Source organism: Triturus cristatus, chromosome 2_1 (assembly GCF_964204655.1).
Source record: "Triturus cristatus chromosome 2_1, aTriCri1.1, whole genome shotgun sequence".
Lineage (NCBI taxonomy): Eukaryota > Metazoa > Chordata > Amphibia > Caudata > Salamandridae > Triturus > Triturus cristatus.
In genome coordinates, this window is record NC_140581.1 from 827,844,296 (window position 1) to 827,870,951 (window position 26,656).

A 26,656-nucleotide genomic window follows, 5' to 3' on the forward strand; every position below is an offset into this window, starting at 1 on the left:
CTCTAGAGCCTGGAGACCCTCACGGGTGAGTAGCACACTCTATAAACCCCTGATTGATTGATAGATTGACTGTATACGGGCATCTGGATGAAACCAATGCCAGGCAAATTGATCCTGTGCAACCTGGTAGTAGAGATGCAAGTCCGGAACTGCAAATCCACCACGCTCATAGGGAAGTGTAAAGGTGTCCCATGCTACTCGCGGTCTATGTCCTGCCCAGACCAAGCGGATAAGCAGGCCCACAGCTGTGTGAAAAAGTCTTTTGTAAGTGGGATTAGTATATTAACAAATACATATAGAACCGGGGAAGAACATTCATTTAAATGAGGGCAATGCGTCCGGCTATTTAGACACGTACAATAACGCTAATTCTTTTGATTTATTAACTAGTCTTTTTGCTTTCAGTAATAATACTATTTTGAATAAACCCATGACGTTATTAACTATAGAATCTTGTTATGCAGGTTTTATCAATAGCCTTGTCCCATCCCTGCATAATGACCATTTAGTTTCTTAATCAAACCATCAACAACTGTATGGAAAAAATCCTAATAATGTTGAATAATATGAAGGTAGGGCAGCATAATTTAGTGCTCACCCCTTTTATATGCATTGTATACACTCAACGTGTATTTAACTGTATCATTGTCTATGCATTTTATTAATCTTTGCAGTAAGTGGCTGTGTGTCCCTTTTAATGAGAGATACTTGTATATTTTGCTGAATTCTAATAATGTACTCACCAAGAAAGAAAATGTATGTTTTCTTTAAAATTTTATTTGAGATAATCACTTAGGCTAACTATATTTATTTAGAATCTGTTTGAATATAGTGTTGGCCTAATCTGTAACCAGGCATCAGTGCATACACTACATTTTATAAAATGTTTTGTAAAGGTTTAGTTTTTCTCGTCTTTGCAGGTGTCTCATCATGTCCTCTTTAGCTTAGAATAGGTTCACTGTATTAGAGTCTTAGACCACTGAACTCTTAATTAATTTCTGGCCTCAGATATGGAGACTGAGACGGTGAGAGACACCATCCTGTACAAGGTGGACTGGACTGAGTCTACCTGCTCCCCAAGAGCACTATCTTTTGATTGGTTTATTCGGTGGAAGATGATAAGGAGAAGCCTTCTGGAAACTTCTTTTACGCTTTGTGTGCTCTTTAGAATAGAAGGCCAGACCCTATCCTGACTTTATAGAGAGAAGACCTCTTCTCGACTCTGCTGATTTCTTCTGCCCAGAGTGTTAAGCTTCAGGCATCAATACTCAGATTCTTTCAACTGAACCTTAAATCTGGTTCATCTGATGCTGGCACTTTCCTCATTGAATTTCCCCTTATTACTTTCAACACTTTATTTAGAATAGGAGGTTTTTTTGTGGAACCTGCGTGGGCTATTTTTTGGTTGCTGTAAGTTATTCTGTTTGGCATATTCTTTTTAATTTTATATAAATTTAGACAGCATGAACATGTAAATATGTTTGTTCTTACCATATTCTTCTATCAATTTTGCTGATTGATTTAATATGAAACAACAACTAAATTTGGTAATAAAATCCTTAAAGTTTGGACGCCATCCTCTGTCGTTTTCATGTGAAGTCATATTGGTTTCACTGTAATGTATACTTTCCTATAATATTTATAATAAATATATTATAACTTTGTATAATACTTCTGATGTTAGCTCCTTTCTTAAACTTCAAGCCGACAAGCAAAGTCGACAAGCAATGGTCCATATGACAAGTGGAGGGTTTTGTTTGATAATTTAACCAAGAGATTGAGATACAAGAAACGTAGCTCCCTCAAGTGGCAGCAAAGGATAGGTTGTCACTGGAGTGTAGGGAGCTAAAATACTTTAGAAAAGATCAAGAATTTGTCCAAGTCCAGTCCATGATCCATAACTTCATGGCCCAATTTGGAAGAACGGCAGTGTTTTGGAAGATCTGAAGGCGCACGCGGTGGCTAAGGAGTGAATATAAATAGGATTATGTGTTGCAATTTGTCTATGTCAAGCTTGAGCTACTGTATCCATATTTTGTGTTTTGTGTTACAGTGATGTATTTGGGCTGATTTTGTAAGTGCATACGCGCTTAATGCTGAGCAATTGAAGTTGTTTTCGGGCTTGTCGCAGTCTAAGATCCTGGGATAGGTAAGAAGTATATTGGTATTTAACTTGTCTGCTAAGCTTCGTGATGTTGGGTCAGGAGGTACCATTGACCATACAATTGAGTGTTGTGAGTAAAAGTGACTGGTGCTAGTTGATCCTGTTGCGTAGAGGAGAAGCCACATTAGTAGGGTGATTTCCTGCTGGTTGAGATTTCACTCGAGTGTGTGTCAATGTTGGAAAGCCTTATTCTCTTTTGTGAGTCATCATTTTGCATTTCTTTAGTAAAACAGACAATAGTTAGTTGCTAAATGTGCTTGCTTTGGCTTTGAGAGAGTTTGTATGTATGGAGAAATTTGAAAGGCGGATGAGACGCTGTGAGGAGCTGCAGGTGACGTCAGAAAGTGCTGCGCTGTTTTTGGTCGGTTGGTGTAGGTGCCATGCTGGTATTGGTTGTTGCGTCACCAGGTGCTACGTTAAGATTGGGTACTAGAGTATTAAAATTTGATTTGGTGGACGGTATCGTTCATTTAAAAAAAATCTATTGTTTACCTTTGTTTGTTGAAATTGTCATAAAAGTTACATGTTTTACAGCTCCAAGAGATTTGGTGAGGGGAAAGGTGAGAGTTCCTGTCTGAGAGGGTGAGGAAGCTCCACCAGGGGATACTCCAGGTCATTACATGGCCAGACTTCATACATGTGTTTGGCTCAAACAATGGTACAAGATAACAGTGAAGGAAGGGTCCCTGCAGTTCCCCATCCCTGCAGTTCCCCAGATATGATATCATGATTATAAGTATAATTGACAATTTTAGACGGGTGTTATATGAATCAAAAACAGAACCCAGAACAGTATGAAGGGAAAAGAAAAGTACCAGAATAGGGCAAAAAAGGCTGTTCGTAGTTGGGCGGATGCTAAATAGTAAGTGCAACAACAAATATGGAGAAGGGAAATGAGTGAAGGAGCTAAGCCCTGAAGTGCATCCTCCTCAACATGCGCTCCCAGCACAGACACGCAGTAGAGATCTGGGACCTCCTCAACACCCTCTTGCCAGACGTCGCCTTCTTCACAGACACCTAGACCAACACCTTCTCCGCCCGACATCGCCACCGCCATTCCTGACAGATACAAGATCCAGGGGAACTACAGCCCCAACCCCCCAGGAGGTGGACTCGCCATCGCACACAAGAGCTCCCGCCAACTCTCCACCTCCACCACGAGCGACTTCTTCTCCACCACCGTACACCTTCACTTCCAGATCCACACCAGCCTTAGAACCACACTTCGCGGCACCCTCGCCTACAGACCACCCGGACCTCGTGCCTCATTCACCACTCCCATCGCTGACCTCATCGCACCCCACGCCATCGCCTCCATGGACTACATACTCATTGGAGACCTGAACTTCTACCTCAACAACCCCAGCGACCCCAACTCTGCCACCCTCCTGGACAACCTAGCCAACATCGGACTGAAACAGGTGGTCACCACCCCTACCCACAAGGCAGGACATACCCTTGAACCCATCTTTGCAGGTGGGAACAACATCCGCTTCAGCCAAACCACGCAACCCCCATGGACAGACCACCACTGCGTACACTTCCTCGTAAAATAAAAAACACGGTGCCCAAACCTGCACCCCGCCCTCCATGAAGAAACTGGAGCAAAGTCACTGAGGAGCAGCCCAACTCCACCCTCAACCATGATGCCCCTACCACCTCGAACAACACCAACTTCGCAGAGAAAGAACTCCACAGATGGATCACCAACTGCGCAGACGAGCTTGCACCCCTATTGAACCCCGACAGACAGCGCCCCAGGAAGGCCGCCTAGTTCACCGCTGACCTCCAAGAATCCAGACACACCTGCAGATGTCTCCAGAAGAACTGGAGAAACAGCAAAACCCCGGAAGATCGCACCACGTACAAGAACGCCATGACAGAATACCACCAACGCATCAGATCCACCAAAAGGACCTTCATCCAGAACAAGATCCTCGCCAACTCCAGCAACTCCAAGGAACTCTTCAGCGTCATCCAGGAATTCACGAAATCCCCCAGCAAAACCACAGACATCATCCCCTCCCAGGACCTCTGCAACAAGCTCGACACCTACTTAGTAGATGCAGAGCTAGTAGCTTTGTTGGTCTATGGCTCTTTAGAACTGAACTGTCTTGCACTAGACATTTTGCTTGCAAAGGAGGGCAGAGTCTGTAAGATGTTGAAGGGTCAACAATGTTGTACCTTTATCACTGATAAGAGCAAGGAGATAAAAGAATGTGTGAATAATATTACAGGGTTGAAAAACGATTTGAAGGAATTAGAAGCAACTGTTGCTTGGGAAGCAGTCAGAAAGGGATTTGCTGCTGTAGGTAGTTGGTTTAGTAATCTTGACAGTGGGATTTTAGGTGCTATATTGAGACTTATTTTAACAATTGGCATTTGATTGATTAGCTTATTTGCAATAATTAGGAATTCAAATACATATGGTCATAGACAATGCTGGTTAAAGGAAAGGGAGTTAAGAGGAGAAGAGATGAAGTGGAGTTAGAACAGAAACAGTGTAAGACTTATGATGAGATAAAGGAGCCGGAGAAGTCAAGATATAAGATTGAGATGGGCACAAAAGGTTCATTTGATTTTTTGTGATGGCTATTCTGGCCATCACAGGGGGATTGCAGCAGCCTTAATTGTGTGCTTTTCAGATTAGTAGACCAGATTATATCCTGAATTTGCTGTGAGAAGACCTCTTTTCGACTCTGCTGATTTCCTCTGCCCTCATGCTTCAATACTTAGATTCCTTTAATTGAACCTTAAATCTAGTTTATCTGATGCTGGCACCCTCCTCATAGAATTTCGCCTTATTTTTTTGATACTTTATTTAAAATTGGTAAGTTCTTTTATGGAATCTGTATGGGCTATATTTTGCCTGCTGTTCATTATTCTTTTTTGCATATTCTATCATATAAATAATGGGACTGATTCACAAAGGTACACTTACACTTTTGTGTAAGATTATGAATGTTTGCTATTCCCAAAGGTATTTTACTAGTAGTATCTTGACAACTGCAGAGTCTCCGCACATAAAGCAATAGGACTGCCCTATCTTTTAATGTGCGGAAACTCCGCAGTCATAAAGATACTACTAGTAAAATAACTTATACAAAAGTGTACGTTTACCTTTGTGAATCAGGCCGTTAGACTGAATGAACATCTAGATATATCCTTTCTTACCATTTTCTTCTATCAATTTTACTGATTGATTTGATATGTACTCAGAACTAAATTTGTTAATAAAATCCTTAAGGTTTGGCCACCATCCTCATTGTCTTTTTGTGTAGGTGCATTAATTACACTCTACTTACAATGTACTTCTGATGTTAGCTCCTTTCTTACACTTCAGGCCAACAATCAAAGACCTGAGGGGGTTTGTGTTTGATAACATTATTCACAGACTGAAATACAAGAAATTCCGATCTATCAATGGCTATGTTAACCTATCAAAGAACAACTGTTCTCCACCACCTGAAGAAAATGGCATTTCCTTTAATAAAAACTACACAATGTTTAGGAGCTGAGGACCCTGATGGCATCCTGGTAATGTTTATGAAAGGGATGCTGTTACCTGGACTTTTTGTTACTCCTTTTTATAAAGAAAGCTGTGCCACACAACAAAGCCCTGCTTCCTGGGAAGGTATTGTTTTATTACCCGTGTATAAAAACAGGACACAAAATACTTCCAAAATGTATCAGCACATAGCCTTATTAGACGTAGCCAGGAAATCTTTTTTGTAAGCATCTGTTAGATCATCTTCAGCCTTGAGCAAATGCTGAGCAGATTATCCCAGTAGAGTAGTCAGGGGTTTGGCTGGAACATTTATTTTACCTTCATGACTTTCCTGTTAATCTGGAATGCATTTGGAAATTTCCCCCTGATTTTCATAAAACTCCATTACACACCATATTGTATGCCGGTGATATCATTATTTTCTACTGAATCCTAAATTGATTACAGCAGGGCTTAGACCTTTTGCACAGATACTCCTCATAGTTTAAAAATTAACCATGGGAAAAGTAACATTGCTTTATTTGGAAAAATAATATTTCCTTGTCATGGAAAATTAGGAATAATCCTTTGGAGAGAGTGAAGTATTATGTGTAGCCAGGTAGAGCACTTAGTGGAAATCTGAATATTTTCTGCACATAAAAGCACACATGCAATGTCAAAATGTATCAATTGTGGTTTCCTCCAATCCTACTATTTGCATCCAAATGTCGATCACATGAAAAATTACACTTTTTTGATACTTGGGAAGCTAAAATATTAATATTTTCTGTTAAGAAATCGTTCCTAGTGCAGGTGCTGCACCCAGAGGGAGCATTGGGGAATGAAAGATATAGGGAATAGGATCGTATAATTTGTTAAGGCTACAGAATCAGTATGACTGCTATGGCAAGCACTCTACATGTTCTGCATAAGATTAATTACTTTACAGATATGCTTTGTCACACCTGAATTTGAATCTTATTCTGTGGTTACAAGGTGATCTTGGTTCCAAAAATGAAATTAGCAGTAAAAAATACTATTTGTAATGCAGTTTTTTGTTGGGTAAAATGCTTTGCCCAAAGTTATCATCCTATGGCATAATTGTATATATGATGCATTGCACAAAATGATCATCTTATGGTTTAATTGTGAAATCCAATTAAACTTTTATATTACCCCAAATTGGAATACCACAGCACATTCCCATCACGCATGCCTGAGGTCTATCCCCTCTTTTTAACACCGAAGGCATGCAGAAGTATAATATGGGCTAAATTTAAGGATGACCCGGGGAGTCAGGTAAATTCTCATCAAACATGTGTAGTGAAGAATCGTAACAGGCCCAAGTCAATCTCCAAACAGTCCAGTTTTCTGCTGAGTTTCATTATAGAAAGTGGTGAAACGTTTCCCCCAGCCATCAGTGTCTGCATGCATGTGACCACGGGTTAATGCCACCTCATAATAAAGGCCATATCACTACACAACTAACAGCCATAAACATAATTTGCTTTCACTTGATAAGGGCTGCAGGATTACACACCTTCTGTTTCATGCGTAAAGGGTCTGTCAATGTTAATGATGTATGGGATAAAGTAACCCCTGCCGTTCCTTATAAGGATATTGCAAGTCACTGAGGAGTATGATGGCCATAAAAAAGGAAAAAGGCCAAAGGCTGAGTTCCTTTACAAGGTTAATGCACGCCGAGGTGACTTGCAATGTTCTTATCATGTATGGCAGGGGTGCTTTATCCCTTATACTACATGGTCACAACATCATCTTTCCCACTAACAACCTAAATCCTTGGCGTGTAGCTCTTTCATATGAAAGAGAGAGCATGTTTGCTAACAAGAAGAATAAAAATAGAATCTTAAGTGCAAAATTAAACACATCAAAAAGCTATTAAGTATATTTTGCAAAAAGTTATTAGAATTAATTTGATACAATTCAGATTAAAAATAAAAGTGCAGTAGCTCGGAATATGTAGAAACATGCAGAAAGATTCGAACGTTCATGAATTACTTAAGAAGTGCAAAAAATAAACATATTGCCATGTATATCTTCTTTCTGATCGTCACTGTACAGCTAGAAAAAGCAAGCAGAAGAAAGAAAAGCAATGAATGTTTTATTTTTATTCTTTAAACTACTGCTTTAATTATGCTCTGTGACCTGGCCTGCCTTTCCCCTTGGCAGTGGGTCTGGCAGCAGGCATTGTGATGTCAGAATTCAAATGTAATAACTTATTACAGTTCAGAGGCTATTTCTTTATAATAAGCGACTGGGTGTGTCACAAGGTGCCTAGTATAAAGAAATTAAAGACATATTTTTTACAGGGATTGCAGAATCCCATTTATTATAAAGAAATTGGAGACAGATTTTTAAACAGGTATTACAGAATCCCATGTATATCATACTGGGGAAGGGTGAAACAGACAACATTGAACTCCCAGTTTCAACGCTCCATTTGAGTAACCAGTTCCCATGGATCCAGACGGAACGAACGCACAACATGCACTAATACAGTGGCTTGGTAACAGGCCTAATTTTGAGGAGTTCCAGCCCCTCGTCTGTATATGGGGCACTAAACTGTTCAGCGCAAACCTGTCCATTGCTGTATTCCAATAATAAGATGACAATGTGCTATCCAAAAGAAGCATTTCAGGGTGTACATAAACATTACCTGAAAGACATCTAATGGTCCTGGAAGTAGAATAATCTTCGAAAGTGACATTCTGCCCATCAGTAACGACAGAAAGGTACCAAAGAAGTCAATCTGATGGAAGGCCCTCTGAGCAGTTTCAGCTGCATTGCTATATGGTCTTTTAAAGTCAGATCTCCATATATTAGAACAGGTCATATGTATAAGAAGACGATTGCAAATCAGTAGATGAGGTGGGGGAATAGTAGCAGCAAAGGCTACTTCAACACTCATAGACTAGGCAACTCAGGAAATAGCAATTAGGAAAGAATTTCCAATAACAGTTGCCTTACTCCACAGTGAATGCATGAGCAAGAAGATTAATCTGTCAGTAGTAATGTTATATTCGAATATAAGAACATGTTTAAAATTAGACCAAGGGGTTAGGAATATATTTGAATTGAGTTCACTAGTATATAGTATTGTGCTTTCCCTGTTTGAAATCTTCAATGTTCATATTTTTTTTAGTAAAGAAAGAAAATCACAGAAATAGTTGGGGATCAGCTAGAGACGGTTAAAGAGCAGCATGCCACTTGGACAGCTATAGTAAAAGGGCTGTGTCTATGCTGTTACATGGATAAGAAATAATCAGTCTTTTGAATGGCCAAAGTGCATACATTTACACGAAATAATGTACAATAAACTGAGAATGGAAATACTTAGAAACAAAAGAAACCAATTCCAGCATATAACTAAGTGTTTTAAGTAGATACGTACACTTCCAGTATCAGATCAGGCATCAATTGCTTACTTATGCATGTATAAGAAGATGTGTAAACAGCAGCCATGTCTACCGGGAGTCGTTGGTGAGAATTCTTTTCATGCAGACAGAATAGTTTCAGTACCTGTAGGAAGGTGGATATCGGACTATGGTTACCCCCAATTTTTTGCCTAGTGTCTAGCTGGTTTTTCGACTTAGTTGGCCTGAGATCCTGCCATTCAGGATCTCAGCCTATCTGCTCTCTCTTTAAAATGGACTCCATGTACCCTAGGTGCATAACCAATTGGAATTGGATCACCCTGTGAGCCCCTGTACCAGTGTACACTAGGTACCCAGGGCATTGGTGTATCTAAGGCCTACCAGGGGCTGAAGAATGTATTATGCCACCCCTGGCCTGGCCTAGCAATTTGACACAATTGGCTGATCACTCAGCTGGTGTAAGTTGGTGTAACCACCTCTTACTTAGGTGGAGTATACCTATACCTAACCTTAAATGGGACACATGTTAACCTATAAGTCACTCCTATGGCAGGCCTTAACAATCCTGAAGGCAGAGTGTTTGGTTCCATGTGAGATGGTGCTCTGGCATGAGCTGAGCCTGTCTGCAGTGGTCGGAACAACTTCCTTCTACCGTTTCCAGATATCGCCATACCATATACTCTTAAGTGCATTATGAACCTCGCGGTTAAATGCTATCTTTGGTTTGGCTTTATCAAAACATGTCGAGTAAGGTGTCATACGAATCGGAATACTAACCCCTCGCCAATTCTGGCGACGGGGTTAGCATTCCACCCTTCTAGAGGGACACGACATGTACAGTACCTGAAACCCGGGTAAAATCAGACATAGCCTCAGCTCCACAAAATGGATGCTGCCACCACAGACACAAGTCTGCCCTCCTGCTGCTGGGAGTCCTTCCAGCTTGGGAGACGTGGACAAAGGGTTTCCTGCCAGGGGAGGTGCGTGCACCCCCCCAGACAGGATTTTGTGTATTGGTCAGGTAGGGCTTGAATGGAATCAGACATGCCTGAGGCTCACAAGGAGCCTCGGTGCATATGCCAGTTCAAACCGGTCCTGGGGCACACCAGCCCCGGACCTGGGGCGAGCTGGACAAAGGATTGGGTGTGTAACCACCCCCCTTCCTGGTCCCACCCTTAGGGAGGGACCTAGCAGGTAGTCCGGCCCCTAGAATCCGCTTAAAGGTAGGAGCTGTGTCCTAAGACTTCAGACATCCTGGAATCAACTTAACTACAAGAAGAAGACGGGAACTTCGACGCTCTGCTGCACAGAGGACAGAAGGAAATCTCCCCTATGGTCAGGGAGTGACCATCTTGCTAACGCAAGCACCAACCAGCTATTCGACGTCTGCTTTGCCGCCGTCTTCCGCCGGAGCCCGAGCCCAGAGCCCGACAAGACCTGGACCTCCAGACCTCTCACCGCCCGATCCACAGTCCCTGCAAAGAAGGAACCCGTGGAGGCACCGAGACACGTGGAGCCAGCCATCTTGAAAAGACCGATGACAAGCTGCAAGCGCGACAACAGAGGCTCCCTCCAAGTTGTGCTTTGGGTCCTGAGAAGCCCAACATCCGAGCAGCATCTGCACCACAGGTGAGACCTCCAGCATCTCCACGATCTGCGTGGGGCCCTTCTGCATTTTGCATCTCGACGCGCCTGCCCGGTCCCTGGCCCGTTGGCTAGTGGCCATTTTGGCGACAAAACTTGAAATCTACGACGCTGGTCTGGTTGCTCCAGACTGGCCCCAGCTGCTCTCCAAAGGAGCAGCCCCTCTGACCTTGCTGGTCAGAACAATCAGCTTTCTTTACTTTCCACGACTCCTGCCTTTGCCAAGGCTTGTTTGCTTCTTTCGAGTCGCCGACACCGCCGACAGCGAGAGCCTGCGTGGGACAGCTCGTGAACCGACTCCTGGACGTCGTCGACCTTCAGGGACTACGTGGCTGCGGAGACAAGCTACACCTCATCACCTGTTTGCACCCGACATCGCCTGGTACCTACCTGGTGCCACGCCGGTCACTGGCTAGTGACTGTGAACACTGTCCCCTCTGCTTTCAGGTCTTCTACAACTCCGATCCACTCTTGGATCCACCGCATCTCTTCTGGACCGACCGCCTGCAGCATCTTTGTCATCAGGCTCCATTGAATCGATAGACGAAACCCGACGCACTTCGAGACCTATGCACCCGCTTCCTGTGGGTGAGGTAAAGCTGGCACTCCGGTGCCCAAGTGTAGAGAAACATCTCTAGTGTCTGTGTTTTGAATCTTAAATTCGTAGTCCATCCAGAAGACCCTTCTAGCAGTAACTTTTGAACTTTTACGCATCCATTGACAACCTATGGGAGCACGCGTGTAACTTTCCTCACTGCACACGCGACCCGTGGACCTCCTGGTCACTAACTGAAGTTAGCTCCTTGTAGGCCCAGCGATTCTAGAGGCCCTAGGCCTTTTCCCTTTCCTGTTCGTGGTACTTATACCACTATTTTAGTATATGGTTTGATCGGCCACCAGGGCCTATCCATATAAAGTGCAACTTCTGTATATTGTAATACTTTCTTGTTTAACGATTTGTGCTCCTGTGCTCATAAAGAGTCTAGGGGATACTTTGAGTAATAAATACATATATATTTTGAATATATATCTGTGTGGTGTCCTTTCATTGGTATAAAGGGGGGTTACATATGGTAAAACAGCTTGCTTAACACGCTTTAACGAGTTTAGCCTCAAAGACTGCTTAGCCTACGCTACCACTAGGGCAGCTAGTCCGAAAAGGTTGACTTACAACCACACCATAAGGGTTGCTTGGCATGGTACAAGGTGGTCACTGTAACTAATGAACAGCATATACCAGGCCAACTTCTCACAGTACCCATTGCCAGCATAAGGTCTATTAGGAGCAGGTCAGATTCATTTAGATTAGGCATGGGATCAGCCATTTAAACTCATTGATTTACTGTGATAAAGTCTGGGTCTAGTGGAATCTGGTAAATAATGTATACGTAGGAAGCAATCTCTCCCCAAAACAGGGAAACAAAACTGCAAGGAACTGCATATGTTTCATCCTGCCAACACATTCATTACAATTCCAACATTCATAAGTTTTTAAAATTTGTGAAGCCCTGCAGGGGTCCAATAAGACCCATATATTGCCAAAAATCTGAACTGAACCAAAGCTGGCAAACGTTTATGAGTAGTAGTGGTCCATATTCGTTCCCAGAGATCTAGCTCAAGATAAAACAGAGGTTCTGCATTCCAGTTATTCCATAAAGGTGTTGGTAAGCAAAACATTTGGGGCTGAAAGAAGCCTATACATTTATGACGCCACATGGCCCTTGTCCGAACAGCTTGCTGAGTACGTTTAAACGATGTGACTCATATAATCGAAGAATTTTGGATAGTAAGACTTTAGGCTTTAAGTGGGTTTATTTTCTTTGTAAGGCAAAGGAACTTAATGACATTCCAAAGGAGTTGAGGTCTGGTTAATGCATCCATTAACTCAGCCATCCCAAAATATGAAACAACCTTTCTATTGTGATCTTCCTGATATGCCATACCATAATGACATGTTACTAGAACCTCTTATCTTCCCTGCAAGTCCTCAGTGTTCTAGGGGCAGAGATTTTTAGTGACGATTAGAACAAATCTAGAGTGACTAACCACTATATATTCTATTTTGAAAATGTAGTGATGTGGGTAAATTAGCTTTTTCTCAATTGCCAGCAGCGGTGGGAAGTCAGAGGGTACCCGAGACACTGTATAGGTCCTTGACTAACAAGAAAGGATATCTGATATGAGGAGTTGAAATTTGAAAAATCAAGTCCATACTGATCCTTGTTTTTGTAGAAGGAGACTTGATCTTGTCCAAGGACCTAAAGAAATCCTGGGAGAGTCGTGTTAGGAACATGCAAAGAAACAAAATGGACATAAGTTAGCATGATGCGTTGCTCGTACCCCACCAGGTAATTTATTTTGGGGGCAAATCCATTACCAATTTCTTGAACTTAGCAATCGTGATTTTTCGTTCTGTCTAGCCATACTTTGGAACTCATCTGAAAACCATGTCCCCAGGTATTGGCCGATTACCAGCAGAGGCCTATGTTATCTATCATCTGTATATAGAACAGCCAGCTTAGGAGAAGGATCTCAATTTTCTCCTTATTTAGCATATAACCTGATACAGCTGAGTAGCAATTAGAGGTATACAGGAGGGGTGGGATAGCAACCACAACGATAACCAACCACAACGATAAGTTGCAGCCTTGACTACTCTAGATGTAAATGGATTACCAGTTATCACAGAATCACTACAAACTGTAAATCACAGGTTCAATGGCTAGGAAGAATAAGATAGGGGGCAGAGGGTATCCCTGATATATATTTTCCCCCAGCGTTATACCATTAGAAAGAGTTCAATTACCTTTATACTAGCAAAATAACTGAATAAACTGGGCTCCCATTGCAAATCTACATATCACTGAGTAAAGACTGTCCCAGGTGAGCGTTCCAAAGACCTCTTTCAATGGCATGTCAGAACAATTATCTGCTGCTATTCTGCCTTATCAAAAAGCCTGTTTGGGAAGGGTGGATAATCGTGACAATAACCTACTCCAGGTGCAGCATCAACATTTTCTGATGCATTTTGCAGTCTGAATTTATTAAAGATATAGGCCTATAGCATTTAGAGTGTGCAGGAGCATTTTTTAACAATGACAACTTTCATGAGTGGGAAGACTTCACTGTAGTTTATTAACCAGTTACACATCCGATAAGGAGCAAAAGGATATGTGACCACCAACGAAAGACTTGCCCAACACCAACTGCCTGGGCTTTCAGAACCCAGAATTTCCCAACCTTTCAGTCTCACTGTAGGAGAGTAGGATCTGCACTTATGTTGCCCCCACTTTTTTTCTGATGTATACACTGGTTTCTGGCTGGGTCCCTGCTAATCAGGGCCCCGGTCTCTCTGTTCTTTCTAAACGACTTGGTGTGCATATTAGATGCACTAGTGATTGGATACTATGGTACCTTCTGAGCCCCTAGTATATGGTACCTAAGGTACCTAGGGCATTGGTACTTCACAGGCCTACCAGGGGCTGAATCATGTCTTATGTCACCCCTGGGAAGCATTCGCAATCTGACACCACAGGCCTGCTACCGCAGCCTGTGTGAGGTAGTGTTAGCACTCCTCACTGAGATATAGGTGTCTATATCTCACCATACACACACATATAAACCTATCAGCCACCCCTATGGCAGGCCCTATCAATCCTGAGGGCAGGGTGCTTGGTTTACAATGTGAGGGGGTGCCTCTGCCTGAGCAGGGCCCCTCTGCAGCTACCAGAGTCTATTTTCTATGGCTGTTTGTGGATGCGGTTAAACCATATACTCTTAAGTGCATTAAAATGCTAACTTAGGAATGACTGCATCAAAACATATCGTGTTAGGTGTCAAACAACTTGGAATCATACCCCCACATCAGTCCATGATGTGGGAGCATGATCCCACCCTTCTAGAGGGGACGACATGTAAAACGATAGAAATCCTATAGAGCCCTGGCATCACAAAATGGATGCCACCAGCACAGACACTGGGCTGTCCTCCTGCTGCTGACTGAAACTCGCAGTGGAGGAGGCCCAACAAAAGGCATCCTGTCACAGGGAGGTGTCACCACCTTCCAGACAGGATTTAGTGTATTGGAGCTAGGTGGGTGCACTCTTAGAGTGCTTTGAAGTCCTGCAATGGGGGAGCAGTAGGCTCCTCTGTGCATATGCCAGCACAAACCGGTTCAGGGGCTACTTGTCCCTGCTCTGGCGCGAAACTGGACAAAGGGAAGTGGGTGTAACCACCCTCTCCCCTGACCCTCCTAGAGGAGTGGTCATAGAGCTAGTCCCTCCCGTATCTTCACTATAAGATAGCAAGCATTGCCTTTACAAATTAGATAACCCTGGCGCTCTACAAAGAAGAATCCTGGCCCTTTGATGTTCCACTACCTTTGGAAGACAGAAGAATCTCCCATGGAGTCAAGGAGTGACTCCCCTGCTTGGCAGGCACCAAAAACCTTTATCAACGGTTGCAAACTTTCCCGCTCCCGCAGGAGTTCTAAGTCCCTGCTGCCCCGGAAGTGGATTTCCTGACTTCTCGACGGCCATTGTGAGTCCCCAGCAGAGCTGTGGCGAGTGGACCCCACGAATGACGAGGAACAGCAATACCCAGGAACCGTGCACTAATTGTCGAGTGCAAACCCTAAACAACATTCTACGAACTTGTGCATTGGACCATTTGTGGCCCAAGCCCCCAGCAGGTCTTGCACCAAAAATCAGCGGACTACCCCGTCCCGAGTGACCGTGGGCTCCTGTGAAGCATTTCCTGAGGCGGCGTCTTCGCGATCACTTGCCTGTTGGCTAGTGGGTCCCCCGAAGACTTTCTCAACGACTCAAAGGGCTCTACTGGTAGCTCCAGGCCTGCCCTCACTTACCCCCGCTGGGTGAGTCCATCAGACCTTGCTGGTCTGCACCATCGACTTTCTTCAGTCTACACGAGACTTGCAGTTGCCAAGGCTTGTTGGCTCCAATACGGTTGCCGACACCGCCATCAGCTGCAGACGTCGTGAGACACTCCGAATCCAGCTGCTGGTCATCGTCGATCTTTCCTGGACTTCGTGAGCGAAGAGTCAAAACACCATCGACGACCTGAATCAACGCGACATCTGTGGTCATCCATCTTGCTGGCCACCGGTCACTGGCAAGTGACTTTGAACACTGTCCCTTCAATTTTCAGGTCTCTTCCATCTTGAATCCACCTTCGGATTCCACCGGACACTTCTTCAGACGACGCAAGCAGCAAGTCTTCTTTGGTCTCCATAGAAAACAGCGACGCGACGCGACCCGACCCCAAAAGACACCTATGCACCCGGCTTCCCTGGGTGAGGTAACTTGTGCACTCCGGTGCCCAAGTGTGTGTTGGCCCTCGAAGTACTTACCTTGTAGGTGGATTGCTTGTAGTCTTCCTCGAAGTACCCTAGAACTTTAAAAATCTAACAGCGACTTGCACCATTATAACCAATAGGAAACCCGCGGCTGTGTTCACACACTGCACGCGTCTCCCGTGGGCCTGTTACTTACCTGCTAACACTGCAGTAGTGAAGCCCCAGCGATTCCCCAGGCCCTAGGCCTTGTTATTTTGCAAGTCGACATCCTTATACCACTTTTGTTAGTATATGGTCTGCTACGCCCCTAGGGCTCCAGCCATATTTGTGCTTAATTTATTGTGAAACGTTGACATTTGAATGTGTACCTGGTTTCTAATCTCATAAAGAGATTAGTAGAGTGTGTCTAGTAATAAATACATATATATTTTATATATATACCTGTGTGGTGTCCTTTCATTTGGTAATTCAAGAGATTATAAGGTAAAACAAGCTGCTTTACATTCCTCTGAGACTTAGCCTGAAGGCTGCTCTCCACAGCTACCACTAGGATAGCTTTCTTTAAAAGGTTGTCTTAAACCTATCTACCATAAGAGTCGAATTGGACTGGTGCAAGGTGGCCACTATAACTATTAACCAGCATATGCTAGGCCAACTTCTCACACTCACCATCACCCCCATGCATTACCTCACACATTCTCAATGCCACATGCCAACTCCATTAAGGCAGCATAACACACCGAGGATGATTAGAATTTCAGGCACAAGCATACAACATTTTACCTGAAAATATCTGTTAACCAAGTAATTTCAGCTTTGGGGATATATGCATCCCTTAATATTTGGGTCTCTTCGCTGGTCTTGGCACTGCTTTGGGAGAGAAATGTTGATAGACCTCACAAAAACAAAGGTAACATACCTTCCGTCCTAAATAAAAGTCTACACTTGGCACCTTTCTACCAGTGTTTTCAACATATGTTTCCCATTCTTACATGCACAGTGCTGACCCAATGTACCTAACCTCAAAGATTAAGCAAATACAAAACAAATGCTTATATTTAACCAGCTCTGTTTACCACCTAAATAATATTTACTTTTCAGAAGTAACTTCCCTCATTAATACAAAAAGCATTCAATTAGTAGCAGCAGCAAGATGGCGCAGGCAGTTAACCGGTCAATGCCAACATCAGAGTATGTTTTTGGTTGAAACTAATTTATGGTCTTTCTCTTTGGCTTCCACCATCAATAACAACAGGAGTGCCAACTCAGCCAGTAATCGTCCTGAAATTGATAACCTGAGTCCTAATAAACTGAACAAAAATAACACCTATTAGAACATTGGAATGTTGGGAGCTCCATTGAAAACAATGGAGCGCTCCGGGCTTATAATGGCTGGTATAAGCCTGGAGCACCAACATTCCAATGTGTCTTTGTTCACAGCTCTGGCTGTGAACAAAGACTTCAGGGAGCCTGAGGGGATTTGAATCCCCTCGCGCTCCCTGAAGGCTTTGTTTTGTTAGAACATTCTGCCCTCTAGTGGCAGAATGTTCTAATAGCCTTATAGCCCTTCGTAGCAGGGCTATACCGGCTTTTAAAGTCCCTCTGCTTTGTTAAAGTCCTTCGCCTTTGGCTCGGGCCTTTAACGCTGCAGCGGGCCTTTAACAGCAATACATAACTAAGCCATTTTTATGATAGCCTTACAGCCCCCCATAGCGGGCTATATTGACCTTTAAATGTCCCGCTCCAGTATTATTAGCCCCAACCACTGAGGTAAACAATAAGGCCATTAGAACAGTCTAAAAAAGTCCTAATTGCCTAAAAAGCAGCCTCCAGCGAGACGCAGAAGGTTTACAATCATTTGTGACCTCGAAGATTCAGTTCTTTCACAGCTCTTGCTGCGTTGATTTCCTGAGAGTTGCTAGCACGCACAGAGCAAGAGCTAAGAAAGTGGACAGTGGCCAGCTCCTGATTCTCTTTGAGGTTGACCAAACTGTTTTTCTTAGTTTGGCAGAGCCGAAGGCCATAGGAGTTGAGCTGTTTTTCTCTCTCCCTCCTTCTGAAGCTCTAGTGACGCTGATGGCAATGGGAGGAGAGAGGAGGGAAGGCTCTCAGTGTACCCTCATCTACCGCCTCTGGCCCTCCTATTCCCCTGCCTGTGGAGAGGCAGGGGAAAGGGGGAGTAAGAGGGTGTGGATTAGGACAATGTGAAGTTCGAATCCACACAATGCAAAGTTGACATCAGCGTGCCTATAGCAATGTTTATAGCTTGCTGCTGCTCCATTGTCTTCAATGGAGATCTCAACATTACAATGTTCTAATATTATTTAAATGCTATTTTAGTGTCATATTCTAAACTGTGTGTGAGTTGAAGAAAAGAATCCCAGCAGTGCAGGCTCAGCCTATCATTTACTAGATGCCGATAACACAAATACTATTAAACTGGATAATAATATTAAAATGATCAATTGTTATTTCCAGTGCTTGGAAACAGCAAAAGTATATCATTAAGTTCTATTTAAAAACAAAATATGAATATTATTATTGATTACATATTGTATTTACGTTACATACTAAACTGGTCAAAACGACACATGATGGGAGGCAAATAAAATATCAAGGAGATTATTTTTAAAGGAGTCCGAAGGGATACGTTCTCTAGAATTGTTTTTGAGTCGCATGGTTTTAGACTCCTTAGCACTAATGACTCAGTCAATGTGCCAACCCAAATCAGAAAACCAGTTGGACTTCAACCCATACACAACCCACTGAGAATTGTTTGCATAAGATGTGTTCTATGTAACAATCCGACCCATGAGACATGACAGGGACAGTTAGTGGAACACCAAATCCTCCTTCATAAATAAATAACACACTCAAGGATCACAAGAAAACTGAGTTTACATTTTTAAATATTTATTTCACAACTAAAACCCTTTAGTGCATACAATATGAAATGTAACCACAAAGAAGATAAACATTAAGGCAGCAACGATGTTTATGATAAGTGTAAACAGCAAATAGTGCTCCAACATTTTTATTATGTATTTTATAGAACATCCTCATTTACTACTTCGAAGCACTATACTCGTTCTAGAGCATAACAAATGAAAGCCTATTCTGAGTTTCAGAGAAGGTTCTCAGTCACTTGCCTGTTTTCAGAACAATAACTTCTATGTTCGGCTCTCAAAGTCAGCTATGTGATTGTGATAAGCACAGCCAGCAAAGCAGCCTGCCAGACAGCCAGTGAAGGCCAACTGACTCCCAGCAGTCTTCTGTTAAGGTGGGTGCACAAATGTGTCTGTCCCTGTTGTAGCCGGTCACGAAGGTCCTCTCTAACTCTTAGCTCCCTGCGCACAGTTTTTATAAGTTTATTCAGAAGCTGGCTGATGACTTCCAGGATAAATTATCAATAATGAGTTGTGTTATTACCTTTCAACTATTTTCTCTTTAATGGAAAATGTCCTTATGAAAAAACAAGATAATGAAACACACAACTATCAACCTTCTAGAAACTCATAAACCTGAAAAGATCAACTTCAGGTATTAAACACAACATATCTATTCATTCAACAGGACAAACAATTACTGATTTAAATGTCACCCATTGCTATTTTTCCTACTTATTTTCACCATTTTGTTATTTCAACTATAGTTTATTTTGGGAAACCATAAGCAGATCTACAAAAATCACTCCTTGCTGAATTAAGACTTTTGTCTAGGTTTCAGAAATGTATAGCTTTCCAGGTTCACCCATGGATTTCACATATATTCCCTCCACAAACTGGATGGAGGCTGAATTAAAAATAGGAAACATTGACTAAAAGTTAGAAAAATGCAAAAACTATGGTAAAGAAAATTGATTTTCTTTTACAACTCTGCTTGTTCTTAAAGTCTGAGAGGATGGTGAGCTAAGCACAGCAGACCTTTTGATGATGTAATTTTCAGGGAAAAACATGCACTTTATACAACAGTTCTTTTTCCCACTTTTCCACCCAAAAGAAAATTTTGCTTTATTCTGATTTTTTTTCTCAGTTCCCTCCTTCCAAAATGTTGGAAAAATGAAACAAATTTAACCTGGATATCTTTTGTGAAAAGACTTTATGCAGGATTAATCGTGAAGTGCCCCAAACACAAAAAAAAGGGCTCAGCACTGCAGTGAGAAAAGCCTCAGCACCTAAGTGGTTAAACTACATCCTAAAATTTAAGTAATTTGAGGTGAAATGCTGGAGGAATTAACTCTCTCTTCCCTTGTTCTTCATCTTTGAAGGTATCAATCTGAAACTTGGATTGAGAGGGCTACGATAGGAACACAAAATCTGGGCTAAATGTTCATACGTAAATGGTTAGGTGAAGAAAAAACAACCATTGCCTACTTATGTTTGTAAGGAATTTTATAAATGGGTAGTATTGAGTAAACGTAAATGAATTCAATCAATATGGAAATCTGAACTTTCCATGTCACCCTTGCTCTTATCAAATATTGTTTTAAATAAGCCCTACCTAAAGACTATCATACCAATCTGTTTTTAGAAGAGGACTATAGGCATATGGAAAAAAGATTGCCTCTTCCATTGGCTCAGTAAATCTCAGCCTTTACTTAGTGCATATTTGATAAACTTCTTTTTATTGTGTTTTGCGGCATAAAGAACAATATCAGGAATAATATACAGCAGTGCAGTGAACAAGGCATCAGTATCTGCAATCAGGAAAGCATCAACAGGCAAGTGCAAAAACCCTCCCGCCCCCTCCCATCCCCCGTCCCCCCCCCCCTGTGCACCCACCCTTCAAAACAGGCCCCCCAACCATTTCCCCCATATCTTGCGAATTTTTTTTGGGCAGCCCCGTGCAGCGTATAGCGACCGCTCCTGAGCTGCACACCAATCCACCCCTCTACTCCAGGTAGCCACTCTGGGCGGGTCTGGCTGTGACCACACCGCCGCTATGTCTCTTTTAGCCACCATAAGGGCAGTGGTGAGGAAGTACTTCTCATTGCGGGACCCGTCCATCCCGTCCATGATGCCCAGCAGGGCCATTCTAGGCTCGTGGGGGACCTCCCAACCCAGGACCTCCGCTAGATCGGCCTCGATCGCTGCCCAGTAGTCCCCCAGACGAGGGCAAGACCACACCATGTGGAAAAAATCTGCCGGAACCTCCCCGCAGCGAGTGCAAGAGGCGTCCGCGCGGAGGCCCGCACGATACAGGCGGTCCGGGGTCAAATAGGCAGTGTGGAGGTAATAAAGTTGGATAAGCCGCAGTCTAGCGGAGGTGGTAAGCGATCGAGGGCCCATAAGGGCGTCCCTCCAGTCCGCCTCATCCAGGGGTCCCACCCAAGCCTCCCATCGCTGCTTTAGCCCGCTCCAATCCACCGGTGTATTGTTAATTGGGGATTTATAAATGCGGGATATGCCCCCCCTCCCAAGATACCCCAACATCACCTGGGCCTCAGGCGGACTATGGGAAGGCAGTCTGGAATCTAGAGGGACGTGAGCCCGAACCGCGTGGCGCAATTGAAGGTAGCGGTAGAATTGAGAAGGCTGCAGCGAGAAGAGGGTCCGAAGCTCCTGGAAAGAACACATGCGGCTTCCACGCCATATATCGCCCAGACAGGAGATACCGAGAAGATCCCACTGCCGAAAGCCCGTTAGTCCCACCACCTCCCGCAGCCACGTCCCGTGCCAAAGCGGAGTGAGTTGCGTGGACGTCCCCGACCATCTGGTGTGTCGCAAGGCCGCGCGCCACGCGAGAAAGGGAGCCCGCACGACGCCGGGGAGCGACAGGGGGATCGTTGTGCCGTAGAGCATGTTTTGGATGGAGGGGAACCCGAGGCAGTTCACCTCGAGTCGATAAGCCGGGTCGCCCCAGCCCCCTGAGAACCAATCGTGGACCACCAGTAGTTGGGTGGCCAGATAGTAGAGGTAGAGGTTGGTCATGCTTAGGCCGCCATCGTAGGAGGGGAACTACTTAGTGCATATTTAACATTTGATAACAAATATATGTCATATATTGTGCATAGGTACAAATGATAACAAAGTGAAACAAAATGGTATGGGTGTGTTTACCTTTTTGGGGGTTACGGAAGAAGATTCTCTTTTCATTGTCCTAAGCAAAAACTCAGGCATGTTATTCTCAATATCCTCACGGGTGCCTTTTTTGTGAAGTAAAGCAGCCAGGAGTGCAATTACCTAAAGGAAGAATCATTGTATAATAACTAGGAACACACATAGAAACCACAACATGATGGAATACAATTTTTTTGTAAGAAAACAATTACTGTATTCTACATGCCAAAACAGTAGATGTGCTATCACAAACACATGCAAAAGGAAGTAAACTACTAGACATTCTCAAGCATGATACTGAATCAAAAAAGGTAAGGCGCTAAAATGTTTTTAGCTTAAACTGAGTTAATAACAGACCATTAATCCTTCATCTACATTTAGCGCCATGAATTCTACAGTTTCCATGGGAAGGCACTGTGATCATTACTAGTTCAAACTGGGATTTAGTAAACAGTGATGCCTATCAGTGAATCGATGAAGGTGATGACATCACTAAAAAGGAATATGCTACTTACCAGTATGCATCTGTTCTTGGCATGTAGCGCTGCAGAGCCACACACTTAGGATAGTAGATCGCCATCTGGTGTTGGGCTCGGATGCTTGCAGGTTGTTGTTGTCTTCGGAAGAAGTCTTTGGTCACGAGATAGGTGACTCCTCCCTTGGACTACAGTGCGCATGGGCATCAACTCCATCCTCAGATTGTTTTTCGCCATGATGGGAAATGATGGAGTTTGTAGAAAAGAGAGAGATGTCCATGTGTAATGTCTAAGTAAGACGCTGCTGGAACAGATACAGGTCCCGGGGAGGTGGGTGGGCGTGTGTGGCTCTGCAGCTCTACATGCCAAGAACAGATGCATACTGGTAAGTAGCATATTCCGTTCGAGGCATATGAGCTGCAGATCACACACTTAGGATAGACTATATAGCAGTGTCTCCCCTAGCGGTGGTCACCTGTATCGGTGGCAGCAGTTTGAAATAAAGTTTTAAGGACAGCCTGACCCACAGAAGCTTGTTGCTTTGCTTGCACGTCAACACAATAGTGTTTAGTTAAGGTATGTGTTGTAGACCATGTGGCTGCCTTACAAATATCTTCTAAGGGAATGTTTCCAAAAAATGCCATGGAAGCCCCTATTTTGCGTGTGGAATGCGCTCTAGGGGGAACTGTCAGTGTGCGTTTAGCCTTGTGGTAGCATATTTGGATACATTTAACTATCCACCTGGCTATCCCAGATTTGGAAATGGGGTTGTCTTTATGTGGTGGAGAGAACGCAACAAACAATTGTTTTGTTTTGCGGAATGATTTGGTTCTGTCTATGTAGTAAAGCAGGGATCATTTAACGTCTAAGGTATGAAGAGCTCTTTCAGCTACCGTGTCCAGATTTGGGAAGAACACTGGTAGCTCTACTGATTGGTTAAGATGGAATGGAGATATGACTTTTGGAAGGAATTTGGGATTTGTTCTAAGAACCACTTTGTTGCGGTGTAATTGTAAGAATGGTTCTTGTATGGTTAAAGCCTGGATTTCACTTACCCTTCTGAGGGTTGTGATAGCTATAAGGAAAGCCACTTTCCATGTGAGGAATTGTAGTTCCCATTTATGCAAAGGTTCAAATGGGGGTCCCATGAGCCTTGTAAGAACGATGTTTAGATTCCACACTGGAGAGGGTAGTAATCTGGGAGGAATAATCCTTTTAAGGCCTTCCATGAAGGCTTTGATTGCAGGTACTCTAAATAGTGAAACATTTTGTCGATTTTGTAAGTAGGCTGCTAATGCTGCTAGGTGGACACGTATGGATGAGTATGCCAGGTTACATCTTTGGAAGTGCAGTAAGTAGCAAATGATGTTTTGGATGGATGCATCCAACGGGTTTATATGATTGTTAGTACAGTAAATGGCAAATCTTTTCCATTTTGCAACTTAGCAGGCTCTAGTGGTAGGTCGTCTGGCCTCCTTTATAATATTCATTCAGTCTGGTGGCAGGTTTAGGTAACCGAACTCTAGGACTTCAGGAGCCAGATCGCTAGATTCAGTTGACCTGGATCTGGGTGTCTGATTTCTCCATGGTTCTGGGTTAATAAGGACGGGGAGAGGTGCAGTTTTTGGTGTGGAGCTAGCGAGAGTTCCAGTAGTGTTGGGAACCACGGCTGGCGTGTTCATGTAGGAGCCACTTGATCAGTTTGAGAGACTGTTGCCTGAGCTTGCGTACCACTAATGGAATGAGTGGGAGAGGCGGAAAAGCGAACGCAAATCTGCCTGACAAGTTCATCCATATCGCATTGCCCTTCGACTCCGGGTGGGGAAATCTGGCGGCGAAGGTTGGGCATTTTGCGTTTTCGTGTGTGGCAAACAGGTCTATGTCTGGTTGGCCCCATTGTTGGAAAAAGGGCAATAGGACTTGTGGGTGTAATTCCCATTCGTGGATCTGTTGATTTTGTCGACTCAACAGATCGGCAATTTGATTGTGAACCCCTGGAAGGTGTTCTGCAAGCAGGTATATGTTCTGGGGAATGGCCCATCTAAAATGTTCTGCGCGAGCTGTGATAGCTGGAGAGAATGTGTGCCTCCCTGTTTTTGTATGTAATACATGGCTGTCATGTTGTCCGTCCGGATGAAGACAGTTTTGTTCTGGAGATGTAATTAGAATGATTTTAGTGCTAGGAACACTGCTAGCAGTTCCAGGTAGTTGATATGGAGCACTTTCTGTTGAGTGGTCCATTTGCCGCGAGTGGTGTGTCCGAGGAGATGGGCTCCCCATCCTGTGAAAGATGCGTCGGTTGTCAGCACTATTTGTGGAAGAGGCTCTAGGAACGGCCGCCCTTTGGACAGGTTTATTACGTTCCACCATTTTAGAGAGCGATGTGAGCAGCTGTCCACCAACACCAGATCTGTAAGTTTTCCGTGAGCCTGGTCCCACTGACGTGCTAGACATTCTTGCAAGGGACGCATTTGAAGTCTTGCATAAGGCACAATGAAGATGCATGACGCCATCATCCCTATGAGTTGCATGAACACTCTTGCTGGAAGAGAGTGTTGGGCTTGAAATTTTGCGATTAGAGCTTGTATATTGGCTATCCTGGCTGGGTTGGGATATGCGAGGGCTTTGGAGGTGTTTATGGTGGCTCCCAGATACTGATGTATGTGAGAGGGTTTGAGATGAGATTAGGGATAGTTTATTGTGAATCCCAAGTTGTGTAACAGTTGGATAGTTTGGTGAGTGTGTAGAACACATTTGTTGAATGACTTGGCTTTTATTAGCCAGTCGTCTAGATACGGGAAGACGTGAATTTGTTGTCTTCTGAGATGTGCTGCTACTACTGCTAGACATTTGGTGAATACTCTGGGCGCAGTTGTTTCTCCGAATGGAAGGACTCTAAACTGATAGTGTTGTCCGTCCACCACAATCCTTAGGTACTTCCTGTGAGCAGGATGTATGGGAATGTGGAAATAGGCGTCCTTGAGATCTAGTGTGGCAAGGAAATCGCCTTGTTGTAGTAGTGGGAGCACTTGTTGAAGAGTGATCATATGGAAATGATCTGAGTTTATGTAGAGATTTAGGGGTCTGAGGTCGAGTATTGGTCTTAGAGTCCCGTCCTTTTTGGGGATTAGGAAGTATAGAGAGTATACCCCTGTATTCTGATGTTGTAAGGGAACTTGCTCTATTGCGTGTTTTTGAAGCAATGAGAGAACCTCTTATTTGAGGAGCGTAAGATGTTCTGATGACATGGAACGCTGCTTGGGTGGTATGTGTGGGGGGGGTAGTGGTGAGTTCCAGGCAGTAACCATACTGGATAAGTTGTCTTACCCACTTGTCTGTTGTGATGGAGTTCCAGACAGGTAGGAACTGTTTGAGTCTTCCCCCGACTAGAGTGGAATAGTCTGGGGGGAGAGGAGGAAAGTCACTGTTTTGTGGCAGGCGAGGTACGAGTGTTGGCATTGCCTCGGCCTCGTCCCTTGTTGTTGTTTCTTCTATATCCCCCTCTAAAATATCCTCTAATGGGGGATGTTTGTGTAGAGGGTTTGAATGTAGAGGAGGTGTCTGCTCCGATATTCTTGGACGCCCCTCTGTAGAAGGAGCGTCGAAAGGAGCCACGTGGTTGTGGAGACTGTAATGTTCCCATGGACTTAGCGGTCTCAGTGTCTTTTTTCATCTTTTCAAGTGCAGTGTCTACTGCTGGCCCAAATAGTTGTTCTTGGTTAAATGGTTACTAAGTATGGTAGTTTGTACCTTTGGCTGAAAGCCTGAAATGCGTAGCCAGGCATGGCGTCTAAGGAGCACGCTTGTGTTTATTGCTCTAGAGGCAGTGTCTGCTGCGTGAAGCGCACATTTAATTGACGCATTCGAAATAAGTTTACCTTCCTGAATAAGGTCATTTGCATGGGTCTTATATTGGTCTGGTAGATGTTGTAGAAGATTCTCTAGCTGGTCGTAGTGAGTCCTATCATAGCGTGCTAGTAGGGCCTGAGTGTTGGCAATACGCCAATGGTTAGAGGCTTGTGCTGCTACTCGTTTGCCAGAGGCTTCTAACAGTTTGGATTCTTTGTCGGGGGGTGGTGTATCTCCTGTGGTTTGTGAGTTGGCGCGTTTCCTTGCG

General features: G+C 43.7%; 1 protein-coding gene across 3 annotated transcripts in view; it reads right to left on the minus strand.

Moving 5' to 3' along the window:
• The window catches only part of ERCC6L2 (ERCC excision repair 6 like 2), a 1,253,563-nt gene that overhangs the window by 1,060,164 nt on the left and 166,743 nt on the right, over positions 1-26,656 (minus strand). For all 3 annotated transcript variants that reach the window (XM_085632896.1, XM_085632894.1, XM_085632895.1), the window contains one exon: positions 22,064-22,186. In XM_085632896.1, coding sequence (XP_085489022.1) covers positions 22,064-22,186 — 123 coding nt within the window. The remainder of the gene's footprint in view (positions 1-22,063; positions 22,187-26,656) is intronic.